Source organism: Diabrotica undecimpunctata, chromosome 5 (assembly GCF_040954645.1).
Source record: "Diabrotica undecimpunctata isolate CICGRU chromosome 5, icDiaUnde3, whole genome shotgun sequence".
NCBI lineage: Eukaryota > Metazoa > Arthropoda > Insecta > Coleoptera > Chrysomelidae > Diabrotica > Diabrotica undecimpunctata.
The window spans coordinates 99,789,833-99,804,601 of NC_092807.1; the positions used below are offsets into that span (position 1 = coordinate 99,789,833).

General features: G+C 33.5%; 1 protein-coding gene across 3 annotated transcripts in view; it reads right to left on the bottom strand.

Moving 5' to 3' along the window:
- Positions 1-14,769, bottom strand: part of nemy (cytochrome b561 family member no extended memory) — a 286,552-nt gene that overhangs the window by 217,823 nt on the left and 53,960 nt on the right. For 2 of the 3 annotated variants that reach the window (XM_072532339.1, XM_072532338.1), the window contains exons 2-3: positions 13,553-13,841; positions 8,743-8,923 (exon numbers count right to left, since the gene is read on the bottom strand). In XM_072532339.1, the coding sequence (XP_072388440.1) occupies positions 8,743-8,923; position 13,553 (182 nt within the window). In that variant the 5' untranslated portion in view covers positions 13,554-13,841. Of the gene's footprint in view, positions 1-8,742; positions 8,933-13,552; positions 13,842-14,769 lie in introns of all 3 variants that reach the window. The other variant, XM_072532340.1, reaches the window with a different exon arrangement.

Sequence of the window (14,769 nt, forward strand, 5' to 3'; positions counted from 1 at the left end):
GTGTCTAAATGGACACCCAGTACCAGAACAATGGAGAACGGCATACATGTCCTCAATACACAAAAAGGGGGACAAAAGGAATTGTAATAATTATAGAGGCATATCGGTAACCAGCACCCTGAGCAGACTGTATGGACGAATTTTGAGAAATATGATCGAGGAAGAATATAAGCACAATGAAGAGGAAGAACAAAGCGGGTTCCGTGCAGGAAGATCGTGCACCGATAACGTATTTTGTCTTAAACAAATAATAGAAAAAAGATCGGCTAAGAATCTAGAAACTCATATTACTTTTGTAGACCTGCAAAAAGCATATGACAACATCCCCTTAACAAAACTGTGGACAACGTTGAAAAGATCTAACATCAACCACACATTGATAAATGCTGTACAAGAACTATATAGAGACTCTAAGGCACAGATAAAAACAGGAAAATATCTAACGGAAGAATTCCTGGTTACAAAAGGCTTGCGACAGGGATGCTGTATCTCACCAACCTTATTCGAGATATATGTTGCAGCGGCATATATATATATATATATATATATATATATATATATATATATATATATATATATATATATATATATATATATATATAAAAGGTGAAGTTTCTAGAGAAGATACAACTTTTAAATTAAAGGATGTCACAAAACTTTTATTAAATTCCATAAAAAACGTAACGAAAATAACTGTAATGATATTTGTAATGAGGTGCCAGTTGCAAAAAAATACAGTATTTGAGCTTTTTTGATTTTTTCATTTTAACTTTGTAATCGGTGTTATATAACTTTACTAGATGCAATAAATAGTGAATGCATTCAAATGGGACTTGACATCAACACAGATAAGACCAAATTTATGATAGTATGAAGGAGTCCAATAAATAATGAACAACTAACTCTTGGTGGACAGCAAATAGAGAGAGTGACAAAATATAAATATATGGGAGCTTACATCAACACAGAATTAGATCCAGACCAAGAGATCAGGGTACGAATAGAAATGGCAAGGGCAGCGTTCTTAAAATTCAAGCAATTGTTCTGTGACAAACATCTGAATACTGCGCTGAGACTGAGGTTTGTTGAATGTTACGTCTGGTCGCAACTATTGTACGGGGTAGAAACATGGACATTAAAAGCGTAAATAGTTAAGAAGCTTGAAGCCTTTGAACTTTGGATATACCGGAGAATGTTGAGAATTCCATGGACTGCCAGGGTCACCAATGAGGAAGTGCTGAGAAGAATTGGTCGAGACAAAAAATTGTTGAGAACAATAAAAGTATGCAAGACTGCATACCTTGGACACATACTGAGAAATGATAAATATAGTCTTCTGCAGGTCATCATGCAGGGTAGAGTCGACGGCAAAAAGGGAATAGGTAGAAAGAGGAAGTCATGGCTGCGAAATATTCGAGACTGGACAAACATGACTGTAGACGAATTATTCCACGTTGCAAAAGACAGAGAAGCTTTTAAAAATGTGGTCGCCAACCTTCGTTAATGGGGACCGCATAAGAAGAAGAAGAATCGGTGTTATATATTATATAATATACCGTTTGGTTTTTCTTATGAAAAGGATAGCTAATATGTGAGAATAGACCTATTCGTCTTTTTTATTTGCATTGTGCTATTTTTTCCTTGTTTAATCCTGCGACTATCAGAGAATTGTTTTCATCATGTTAATTTATTATTATTATACATAATCAATGTTGGATGTAAACAAAGGCGAACTCTAAACGGATAAACCGACTGTGGATATATAACAATTTGAATAGGGATGCAATTGAGTCCTATAAACTCACTCGAACAAAATTTGTGTTGTACAACCTCTCAATTCATGCATAATTCATCGATGTAGATTCCTGTAAATGCTGGAAACTAAACTTCTCATTCCCTCTATAACTTTTGAATTAATAAATTATGCAGTTGTTCAGGTTTCAATTCTATGCTGGAAGTAATTGGACTGTCATTTATCGACGGAACAGAATTAGAGTAGGGATTAAATATAAACTACTAATAAGTTTGTATAAACTAATGCTGATATAAATAGTCCATAAGATTTTAATAATCTAGCAAAGGATTTAAGCTGTCAGGTCCTTATAGATCTTGTTATAAATTTGAAAATTTGAAGATAAATATACAGGATGAGTTTTTAGTGCGAGGTTGACTGATAATTCCATTGTGGTGCAGTGTAATGATATTCTCCAGGCATGGAAAATATGCCGAAATCTACAGGGCGATTCTTCTTCTTCTTTGTGTGCCGTGCTTGTATTCAAGCGTTGGCTATCGTCATATTGACAAGCTGATGAAATGATTCTCGGTCGGCAGCTAGTTGAAGCAGTTCCTCGACCGTTCGACCTGTCCATTGTCTAATGTTACGCAGCCAGGACAGTCGTTTTCTTCCGACCCAACGTTTTCCTTCGATTTTGCCCTGAATGATTAACCGGAGTAAGCGACATTTAGGTTCTCTCATTATATGACCGAAGTATTGAACGTTTCTCAATTTGATGATGTTGATCAATTCTCGCTCTTTGTGCACGGTCTCTAGCACGCGTTTGTTAGATATGTGCTGCCCACGGGATTCTGAGCATGCGACGGTAACACCATAACTCAAACGCTTCTAATTTGTTGAGATTTTTTATTTTTGTTGTCCAGGTTTTACATCCATAGAACAAAGTAGACCAGACGTAGCACTTCGATACTCTTAGACGTGTGGTCAACGACAGACTTCTACTGCATAATACAGAACGCCAGTTAATAAAGTTTTTCCTTGCGAGTTCTATTCTGGTCTAAATCACTTTCAAGCCTGCAGTCAATCCAGCTACCCAGATATCTAAAGTGTTCCACCCTTTCCAGGATTTTGTTATCTAATCTTAGCACTGAGTCTTAGATATTAATTTTTCCGACCACCATCCCTTTTGTTTTTTTTGCGTTGATTATTAAGCCCTTTTCAGTGCATTCGTTGTTTACAGCATTTAACAGGGTTTGAAGATCTTCTAGACTCTCTGCCATTATTGCGGTGTCATCGGCGTATCTGATGTTGTTAATAATTTCACCACCGATCTTAACACGTTCGCGGCGATTATTTAACGCTATTTCAAAAACTGGTTCAGTGTAGGCATTAAACAACATCGGTGACATAACACATCCCTGTCTGACACCACGCTTAAGAGGAACTTTACCTAAAACCTCTTGCTCCACCCTAACACAAGCGGTTTGATTGTAGTAAAGATTTTTAAGCAATCTAATGTCATACGTGTCCAGACCAACTGAGTCTAAGCATTGAAATAATAATTTATGTGGTACCCTATCAAAGGCTTTTTCGAAATCTATAAAACATACGTAAATATTTTTCCTAAACTCAAAGCTCGTTTGTAGGAGTATTCGCATGCAAAAAAAAGCTTCTCGAGTACCCATACCGTTTCGGAAACCAAACTGCTCATCACCACTTATCCCCTCACAAAGTTTATATATGCGACAATGCAATATTTACATAAAAATTTTGAGCGTGCGACTCATTAAACTGATAAGTCGATAGTCGCTACACTGTCTGGCATTCTTTTTCTTGGGAATAGTTATAAATATCGATTCTAACCAGTTGTCTGGTAATTTGCCGCTGCTGTATATCTTATTAAAGAAGGATGTGATAATCGCAACACTCTCATTATCTAATAGTTTTAACAATTCTGCAGGTATTTCGTCAGGACCAGAAGCCTTCCTTCGTTTCGCTTGGTCGATAGCCTTCTGAACTTCTGAGATTAGAATCGGTGGGCCTGTATTTCGGTTAGATGTTATTTCTTGGTAGATGTAATTTTCCCATTCGGTACAGCGCTCCTTTTTATCACTTAAAGTTCTCCCACCAGAGTCTTGTAATATATTTTGCCCATAAGTTCTTCTTTTGCCTGTTAATTCTTTTAGTTTTTTATGCAAATGGAAGCTGTCATGTTGTTGCTCCAGTTTCTCAATTTCTAAACAGGATTCTTGTAGCCATCGGTCTTATGCTACTTTAATTCTTTTTCGGATTTCTTTATGTATTTCATTGTATTTTGCTCTGTTTATGGATTTATACTGCCTCCGAACGTCCATTAGATCTAAGATGTCTTGTGTCATCCAGTAATTTTTAACTGTTGGTCGTTTTATCGAGATGCAGTGGATATTGTCGTTTTCATTTGTTCCCAGCAATCATTTATGTTGTTGGTATCTTCTAGTCTAATTTCGTGGAACTTGTTGTTAATTTCTTGAGAAACCTTATTAAGAGTGCACGGGTCTTGGAGTGCATCTAGTGATAATTTGGAGGTTTTTTGATTTTTACAGACTCTCTTTAGCTTAACTATGATTGTAGAGCATAGTAGAGTATGGTCTGATAGAATATCGGCACCTGGGTAAGTCTTGACCGATTTTATGCAGTTTTTAAATCGTTCGTTGACTGTTATATAATCAATTTGATTTCTTACAATATTGTCTCCTCGATCGCTTGGAGACTTCCAAGTATACAGTCTACGTTTTGGTAGACAAAACCATGTATTCATAATTACAAATTTTTCCTCTTGGCAGAACTGCACCAACCGTTCTCCTCTTTCATTGCGTTGTCCTAGACCGAACTTTCCAGTAATATTGAGAGTGGTTTCTGATCCCACTTTTGCATTGAAATCCCCCATGATAAGAGTAAGTTCATGTTTTTTTGTCATAGCTAAGGCTTCCGATATAAGTTGGTAAAATGTTTCAATCACGGCATCCTCTTTGTCCGCAGTAGGTGCGTATACTTGTATTATATTTATATCCACTGGGAATGCAGCTAATTGAATTAGCATTACTCGGTCTGATAATGGGACAAATTTTCTTACAGACTTTGCAAGTGATTTCTTTAGTATGACCGCTACGCCGTTTTGATGTGACTCATCGTTTGTCCCATAGTAATAAATCCGATAGTCTTGAGAATTGTACTGCGAAAACTGGGCGATTACGTACGTGTAAAGCAAGCATACAATTTTTAAACGACACTTTGTATATTTTCTCATATTTAAAGTATTGCAATATTAGGTGAATATTTTACAGTACTTTTAGAGGAACATTTTAAAGAGGGGATAATGTATTGGAAAAGCGCTGGAAGATATGTATTGAAATGCGAGTAGATTATGTTGGAAAGTAAAACTTCTGTGAAAGCATAAAATGTCATTTTCACTACCAGGCCAAAAATACTCACTGTGTTTGTTGTTTCTGTTTTTTACTTTTATAATTCTGTTTTCATTAAAGCTTATATTATTAAATTAAATTTAAATTTTTATTTGCATGCAATAAAGGAAATATTAATCAGTAAAAGAAAACGAAGAAATATTTAAAATTTTAAATAAAACGCGGATTTTTCTCTCTCCAAACGAAATGCCATATCCGTGAGGCATTTTTGTCAAGTATTTTTAATTTCCCTCTTGAATATTTTATGCAGGCTTATTTCGTGTAAATGTAGTACAATATTAATCTTCAGGTGGGTGTGCTCAACAACGAGACTCACGCCCTTGTTTTGTATATTGTTGCATGTTCAAATTTCTAATATAATTATAGAAGTTCAGGATAGTAAATTGTTTATTGCATGATATATACAATATTTTGTTAACCGCAAGAACATATCTTTTTTCCTGTAATTCGTTGTTTTGGTTCTTAGGAGTGAGTGGTGTAAATTTTTAAATGTTCCAAATTATATAACGAACACTTTTTAGTATTATAACCGTAGTTAAGCCCCGACTATCGATAGTCTATTGCCATTTTCTCCATCTGTATCTTCAGTTCTTCCTTTGTATATTTAATATCGTTAAAAGAAGAGAAGGCTTCAGGAAAAGACGTACGACCAGAGTACAGTCTGAATTTCTTAAACTTCTCTATAATGAATATTTAAGAATACTTTTTACAATCTTCATAATATTGTTCTGAAGCAATTTTCTTGTGGCATGTTAAAGTAATTACTATTTAAATGGGAATAAGCCACAATTAAAGGTGAAAGTACGTTTATTGACGTTTCAATTTCCACTTCGGAAATCGTTCTCAAAATACAAACATTAGTAAATTTACATGGAGTATCGCAAGGTTCAGAATTGGGTCCTGTGCTTTTACTTATCTTTATAAATGACATCACTAACTTAAAAATCGATGAAAAATTTTTCTTTTGCTGATGATACCAGTATTACCTGGAAGAACTCTTAATATTGCAACGCTTCCTTCAATTATAACTTCTGATCTACTTAAAATAAAAGCCTGGTCCGACCCTAATTTACTCTCTTTTAACGTGGATAAGACAGTAACATTATCCTATAAAGAAGTTAACCCTTGCTGATTAATAACAGCCAGTTCAGTATCGGTGATTCTGTAAAATTTCTTGGTGTTTTTATAGACAGCAACCTTAAATGACCCCTTCATATCGATTTGCTGTAGGTTATAGTATTGTCATAAGTAAGAAACTAGCCTCGGCCTGCTATGCAATAAGATCTGTTTTGAGGTAAATCATTTAAGCATTTTCCAAAATAACATATTTTTCTTGGTTCGAGTCTTATCTTCAATATGATCTTCCTTTTTGTGGTTCTAGTACAGTTGCCCAATCTGATGTTATTTTTAAACTACAAAAAGCGCAATACGCTATCTTTTTGGCCTCAGTAGAATCACACATTGCAGAAACTACTTCAAAAATCACCGGATTTTAACTATTTCCTCTTTATATATTGTAGAAAAGAGAGAAAGTATTTATCATTTCAAAGTATGTGCCCCAGGATTTTTCTTATTATATCTATCTTCAGAAGATTTCTATTGTATTACTTCTTTATTTGTAAATTTAACCATCCAAGGACTTTTAAAATTATGTCTGTAGAGCCCCAGTTCGAATTCATCTTTTTATGGGATGGGATTTCAATTAAGTTACTACTCCATATAGTAGCTGCGACCGAACGTAGCATTCTACGAACTCCAATCTAATCACCAAACTTAATTTTTTATTTGCGAACATTGTGTTTGTATTTTACAAATATTTTTCGGGCTATTTTTATTACTTTTATGAGATTTATGATAAAACACATTAAAAGCAAATATTTACAAAAGATAAAAAGAAGAAAGAGGAAAAGTTAGACTAGGTTAGTTCCTTTTGCAAGGCATCTTGCAGAAGAGTAAGAGACCTGAAAGACAGGTCGGTGTAATGTAATACCATTACACAAGCTGTTACGACCAAAATGCTTTTGGTCTATAGGGCACTACAAGATGACAGAAATCTTCTCTTAAATGCTATAAATATCCCTGATAGTATGTAGCTGATAAATAAAAAATACACTTTTCGACCCTAAAAATTATGTAGTTATAATTTATTCTATATTGTTTTATTCTAAAACGCGTTGTGTAGAATGTCACGCAAGGATACTTCGGAAGATAACAATTTACAATCCTGGCCTCATGTGCAACATTATAATGGAAATACAGAGGGTTAAAATTTTTTCAATGTAGCAATATTATGAGATTACATATGCGATATACAATCAAATGTATTACAACATTGACTGCTGTAATACAAATGTAACAGTCGAGCAGAATGGATTTGAAGCAATGATTCTTATTGCTCCACATAATGCCCTTCTTTTGTATTCCTTTATTAAATACGCATTGAATTTATTTTGACGATTAAATACAATTTGATGTTGTGGACTATTTTCTGGGGACGTATGAAACGTACGTTCTGCTGTGTATGAAATTAAATAGATTAGCCAGTAAATGATATTTGACTGATTCTGGAAGATGTTTTAGAAATATTGTTGGGATATCATCGGGTCCAGGAGAAAAAAAAGATGGTTTGGAAGTGCTGTATTCTGTTCTTGAAATGTAAGGCGACTATTAATTGCTACATTAGGAATTTCCTAATAACGTTTGCAAATATCTTCATCCGGTGGATATTATTCTATTTGGGCTTTTAAGTATTTTTTAAACATATAATTTACCTATTATATATTTATTTGTTAACAATTTGTTTGTAGGAACAACAAATTTAACTTCAAATTTAATAGCAGTTACTTCTACGGTATTGGAAAATCATATTTTAATATTGTTTTATATTCCATCATGGGAAGTAAATAAATATTATCATTAATTAGTTTAAAAAAAACTTCAATCAAAACGTCGCAAGAATCAGCTGTTGAATGTATGTATCACTTGTTGCCTAACTGTAAGGACACATACAAAGATTTCTATTAATTGGCGAAGTCGCCTGGAAAGATGTGTTTCTATTATTTACTTAAAGAAGTCATCATTTTAAATGAGACGTATTTAGGACTATATTTGATTTTAAAACAGATATATATATATATATATATATATATATATATATATATATATATATATATATATATATATATATATATATATATATATATATATATATATATATATATATATATATATATATATATATATATATATATATATATATATATATATATATATATATATATATATATATATATATATATATATATATATATATATATATATATATATATATATATATTATAAATTCACAAACTAAAAAGAAATATAAACCTGCATATACACTATAATTTTTGCATTACAGGAAATATTCTCATCACAAATAAATCTCAACTAATTTCTCACGTATGGTTATTTACAATACAATTTCTTTGAAATAATAATTCTGAATTATGGATTACCTCATTACTACTGGTATTATTTTAAAAGAATATTTAACTGGGTACTCACGCTTTGGCCTCTGCCTCCGCTTCCTTTTCTTTTTCTTCCTGAACATTGACGACGGTGTTTGGCGGCGGTGGTAGGTCGTCCATTGGAAGGGTGTCCTCCGGGGGTGTAGGAGGCGTTTTGTCGAATTCGGCGATGGGTGCCAATTCTGGCATGGGGGACACTGAATTACTTTCCATTACCACTGAAAATACTAGTAAATAATTTTAGGGTACCGTGTTAAATGATTAAATTGTTAGATAATATTTGAATGAATGTAATGCTTATTTCTTATGAAAGATAAATAAGGACAGATTTTATTAGTAAATTAAGGAGTACCTTTGGAAAAAGGCAGTATATACTAATTTGTGATAATTTTATATTGATACGTTGAACAAAACTCAAGTTATTATCATAAACAACACCTAAATATTTTACTGATTTTCTACGTGACAATATAACTATTAAAATTGCAAGGAAATTGTATGTATCTATCATTTTTTTAGAATTGTTGATAAGGCTGACTTAAGTTATATTAAGTAATATATTATTATACCTACATTAATATTTAAATAAATTTACTTAGAAAGCATCACAGTACTGTACTTGTAAGAACTAAAAACAAATATATATGTTAGGATATAATTAAAAATCGACTACATATTGGGATTTTAAATATCATCAGTGTATTGACAAAGTGAACACAAAAACAATAATATTATGAATATGTGAAAGTTGATGGTTACTGTTACACCAACAACATGACATTTTATTACTTTGCCATTACAATTATTTTACCTTCAAGCTGTTTTAAAATGGAAGAAAGTGTTAACTTGATCTGATATTGCAGAATTTTGAATAAACATTGCATTTTGTATGCATTTACTTCATTAAAACTTCACTGTGTCTTCTTTTTCTTCTTCATTCATTTGGTATTATTTGCCTGTTTCTGTATCAAATTTTTCTCCATCTTTTTAAGGGTGTATTTTCTTTGTAGTTCAGTATTTGTTTATTAGTCGATTTTCATAGGGTCAATTAAATGTTATTATTATTTTGTTTAAATTCTTTTATTTTCTCGTTGATAGGATATTTAGTTATTGACTTACGTCTTCATTTTTCGGTCTATCAAGTATTGCAATGCTTTTCACTTTTCTAAAAATTCTCAGAATATCGTTTCAGGTCTAGTTCTTCAATATTCTGTGAATTATTCCGTATAGGTATATACTGAAACCTTTGTAGTCAATGCCTCTATCTTTCTTAAATCTTGTGTAACACGTTATTTGTTCTAGTGGATAATCGTTAATTCCAACGTTTGTTCTTCAAGTCTCAAGTATTACGTAGTATCAGGAATCGTTCAAGTATTACGTAATGTAATTTGGGCGGAGGGGGTCATGTAAAAAGTTACGGCCCGATAGAGAGTAGGGAGGGGGTTTCCAAACAACGCGTATTGTAACATTGTTTTTTTACTTAAATAAAAAAATCTGGTATTAAAATCCCCAAATTGACTATCCTTTTCGTTTATCTTTTACGGGAAATCTTTTATGCTGAACTTGCATTGATTCAGAGAAGGTCATTGGCCCCTTGTTCATACCAGGCAATTTAAGTGGTGACATTCATCTCGATATGCCGGAAAACGCCATCGAACCTTTAATTGTGCATGAATTAGAGAATCAAAGGGGCGATCAAGACAACCCAGCTCTAGACGAAGATTTTCTGCACTTTCAAGAAGATGGAGCACCTCCTCACTATGTAGCTCCAGTTAGGCACTGGTTGAGTACAAATTATTCGAACAAATGGATTGGAAGGAGAGGTCCTATTGAGTGGCCACCGAGGTCACCAGACTTACTGCTACCTGAATTTTTTTTATTGGGTTACCTTAAGTCAGTTGTTTATAAAAGTCAACCTGCGTCACTTTGGGAATTGTGAGAAAGAATTAAGAATACAAGCATGTCGCTCTATTACTAGAACAACATTTGCCAAAGTTCGTGCAGAATTTGAAAATAGGTTGTATTATTGTTTACAAAACAACGGAACCCACTTTAAACATTTACTTAATTGACAACAAATTTTTAACAAATTTGTAGTTCAACAAAAACCTCCTTAAATGTTCCATTTAAGCCAAAGTTTCACAATTATTGCTTCACCCTGTATAATTATTTATACCATTGCATTTTGGTATATATTGATAGCATTTTTTATAGTCTTTTTAATGATGTATCACAAGTAGGGGTTTGCAATTTAAACTTTTTTGATTGTGGTGGTTGGAGCGTAGGGGGTTGATGGAGGTGAGTTCTGTTTCCTAGAAACGGTTTCAAGCATTTTTCGGTATCAGATTTTGTTCGTAATATATAGCCCATTGTAAGTTTTAAAATTGACACACTGTATAAGTGAATTGCTCCAAGATGACAAGCCATATATACAGATCAATGTAATTCAAGAAGGACCTAAAATGTTCTCCTTTTTCTTCTTTCTCTTTATAAACAATTCTGCTTATTTATTAGCAGATTAATACCTCTATGGAAGGTTATCACTCCATCTTTTACGCGGTCGTCCGATACTTCTTCTGCCGCTTGGTGATTTATCTCTTGGTAGATTGACGACACGGGTCTTCCCCGTTCAGCTTATATGGTTAACATTCTTTTTTCTATTTAGTGTCCATTAGTTGATACATTGTACGTTACTTTATTATTGACGTGACAACGTCTTAAATTAGGTTGTGGCTCGGAGTCACTCATGAAAAAGTGTAACGCCCGCTCACGTCTGTTACGATGAGTCACCGAACGAGAGAGAGGCCCGCCGGACCGGCGAATGCCTTGCGTCTCTCTCCCACTCAAACATGATCGGTCCGCTGCGCGCGCAGCACTAGAGAATTAGGCGCGTTGAATCAGTGCGTGCTTGTGTCTCTGTCTTTCTCGAGCGTTCTTGGCGTTGGAAAACCGAAAAAGCATCATAATACAAGTTCACACGTGTGGTTAAAGTATCGTCAGCTGTGTCTGTAGTGAAAATGTGGAGTGCTTAGATTCGTCATTTACAACAACTACAACAATAAAGGTAAATAATTGTACACTAATATTTCATTATCGTAAACTATGATTGATTGATTAATTGTTAGATTGACACAAAAGTTGAGAAACTGAGTTTATAGGTTATGTCATACTATTGACAAATGTTGATAGTGTTAAGTAAATTATTAGTTTAAATCACTCTGCAATCAATCGTAATTCAGTCGATTGAGAAGAAACAGCGCGTTTCAACTGCAAACAACTATTGTGCAATTTAATAATATTCATATCAATAAATATTCTACCGAGAAAAAGACGTTGTCACGTAAAATCTTCGCCCGTAAAACCGACTTTACAGGCAACCGATTTTTTTATTTTTTTATCTTTACTTCCCTTTCTATCTCTCAGCGTATTTTCTGTAATTCTTCTCAGTACTCCTATCTATGTCGTTTCCAGTAGCCTTTGTGTTGTGGCTATGTGTGCATGGTCTGAGGTATATACCATTATTGGTCTTACACTGGCTTCGCTCACTTCTTTGTTCAGGTCCATAACTGGACAGTGTAATTTTTCCAACTTATTTTATTATATATTTTATTTTCATGACTTATTCACTACTGATGCCATCAGTTTCTATTTTATTTTAAATCTAATTAGTTCTTTGCTGATTAATATTGTTTTAGTTTTCTGAGATAAGAATGTCTTATTAAATTCGTTTTCTCTTATGTTAGATCCCGTATATGTGTTTCCCGTTCTGTATTCTCTTCTTTTGTTAACGCTTTTGATGATTTCATCAATGATTAAATTGAAGAGCATGGGGCTCAATGAATTCCCTTGTCTTATTCCGCTGCCTATTTTTATAGGTTCTGTAAGTTGTAAATGTATTCTGACTTCCATTTTGTTCTTTTTATAAATTCTTTCAATAGTTTTTATAATATGTAGGAAAACTTTTCTATTATACAGAAGATGGATGAGAAAAACTAGAAAGCTTTGAGATACTGAAATTCCTTGGACAGACCACGTCAGAAACGAAAAAGTTCTCAAACAAATCAACATAGATCGAGAATTGGTGGACATAGTGAAAACTACTTATCTTAAGCAGTTACTCAGTAGTCACAAAAGACATAATTTCTTACAAGTGATAATGGAAGGCAAAATTATGGGCAGGCGAAGTCCTGGTGGGCGGCAAATGATGTGGAAAAAAACATCTAAGAATGGACTGGACTAGGCTTCCAATTACTAATAAGAAAAGCCCAAGATAGAGAATCATTTGTAGAATTTACATTTTTTAAAGTTTGATTCTATTTCTAAAATCTATAGAGACAATTTATAGATCATTATGATTAGGAACAGAATTAAAATATCACTTGGGATTTTGGGGTCATCCATTTTATCAATGTTTCAAGTATTTAATTTTTTTGTTCTGTAAAATTAGGAATATGTGACTCGTGTTGATTTTGAAATGACTGATGGTTAGGCTGATAAAGATATCTAATGAGGAAAACCAAAACAATTTAACTAAGAGGATAATAGAATCAAAGGAAACAAATAAAAGAAAAAATAAAGAAATTAAATAGATAGACGGATTAAACCAAACTGGACAAAAAGAGGAATGACACTTGAAGAAATGACAGTTATGAAGGCAGGCTGGAAATCGGAAAGAAATGAATAAGCAACAACGTGAAAATAAATAATCCTGCGCTGAATGACATAATAACTCACGAGAAGAAAAAGAAACAACTTATCCTTAGGTCAACAAAATATTAAGAAAACAGTTACATGAAATACAAAAATAAAACTATTTTTTTATTTAAATAAACTTCATAAACACTCACTTGTTTACTAAATCCCTTTTTTGACTTCAATATAATCCTTATATCACTTCCCTCACTAAAATCACCGTCGTTTGTTGTCACCGATTATGACACGTTACCCTTGCACTTTTTAATTAAGAAACTTGTTACCCCGCACTTCTTAATTACTTCCCAAGTAATTATCCGGTGAAAAACAATCGAGGATGGTCTCGCGCTTCAGTTCTTTCAAAAATGATTTCGATTCACCGCAAACTATGATGGAGAAATTTGAACAATATCGCAGCGGCGAGGCGATGTTCACAGCCATCTCCTGTAAAAAAAGTAAAAGTTTTATTATGCGGTTTTTCTGATTAGGTAAGAGATAATGTTATTAGTTATTAAGAGTGCATGCTGCATTTAATGTTATGTATATATATATATATATATATATATATATATATATATATATATATATATATAGAAAAGGAAAAGGATAATGAGAGTGAATAATAAAAATAAAATGTAACGGCCCATATACTTGCTAGATGCCAAAATTGGTCGTGGTGCTGAAGGGGATAACATAGGAACATACGGTCTCGGTACCAAACACAATAGAGGAGATTCTTCAAACAATATCCTAGAAGGTTATACACTTGGAAATCACCTACAGAGAGAGAAGATAGAATTCTTAGGAATTAACTTGACTTCATTTTGCTCGACCACAACTTTAAAAAGTACATAAAATTTATTAAAACATACTCTGGAGCTGACAGTCATAATGATCACAATCCAGTTATATTGGATCGATTTTAAGTAGTATCATAAAGTAGTATAAATATACCTTCCGACCGTCGTTACTTCAGCCTCTTATGAGCTGGCTTGTATACTATTTGTCGCCGTCCATCTGCACCTTAGTCGACACTCATCTTATTCCTGTCTTCACTTGCACTGTCGGCTTTTCGTGCCTGCCGCCATTTTCGCCTCTCTCACTCTCTTATTCATACTTGCCTTTAACCCTGTGTCAACCTCTCCTTCTTCCTACAGATTCTGCCTCCTCAATAGCTGCTAGAACTGCATCTAGCTTCCGCTTTTCCTATTACGGGGGAGATTAGCCATTTCACTAACACGCTAAAACACTTAGAAAAGTTAATGGTAAGACACTAAGGGACAGAGCTAAAAGTACAGATATAAAGACGGCAAGACGGTTCCCCAATACGAAGACGATCAGTAGGAAGACCACGAAAACGATGAAACTACTT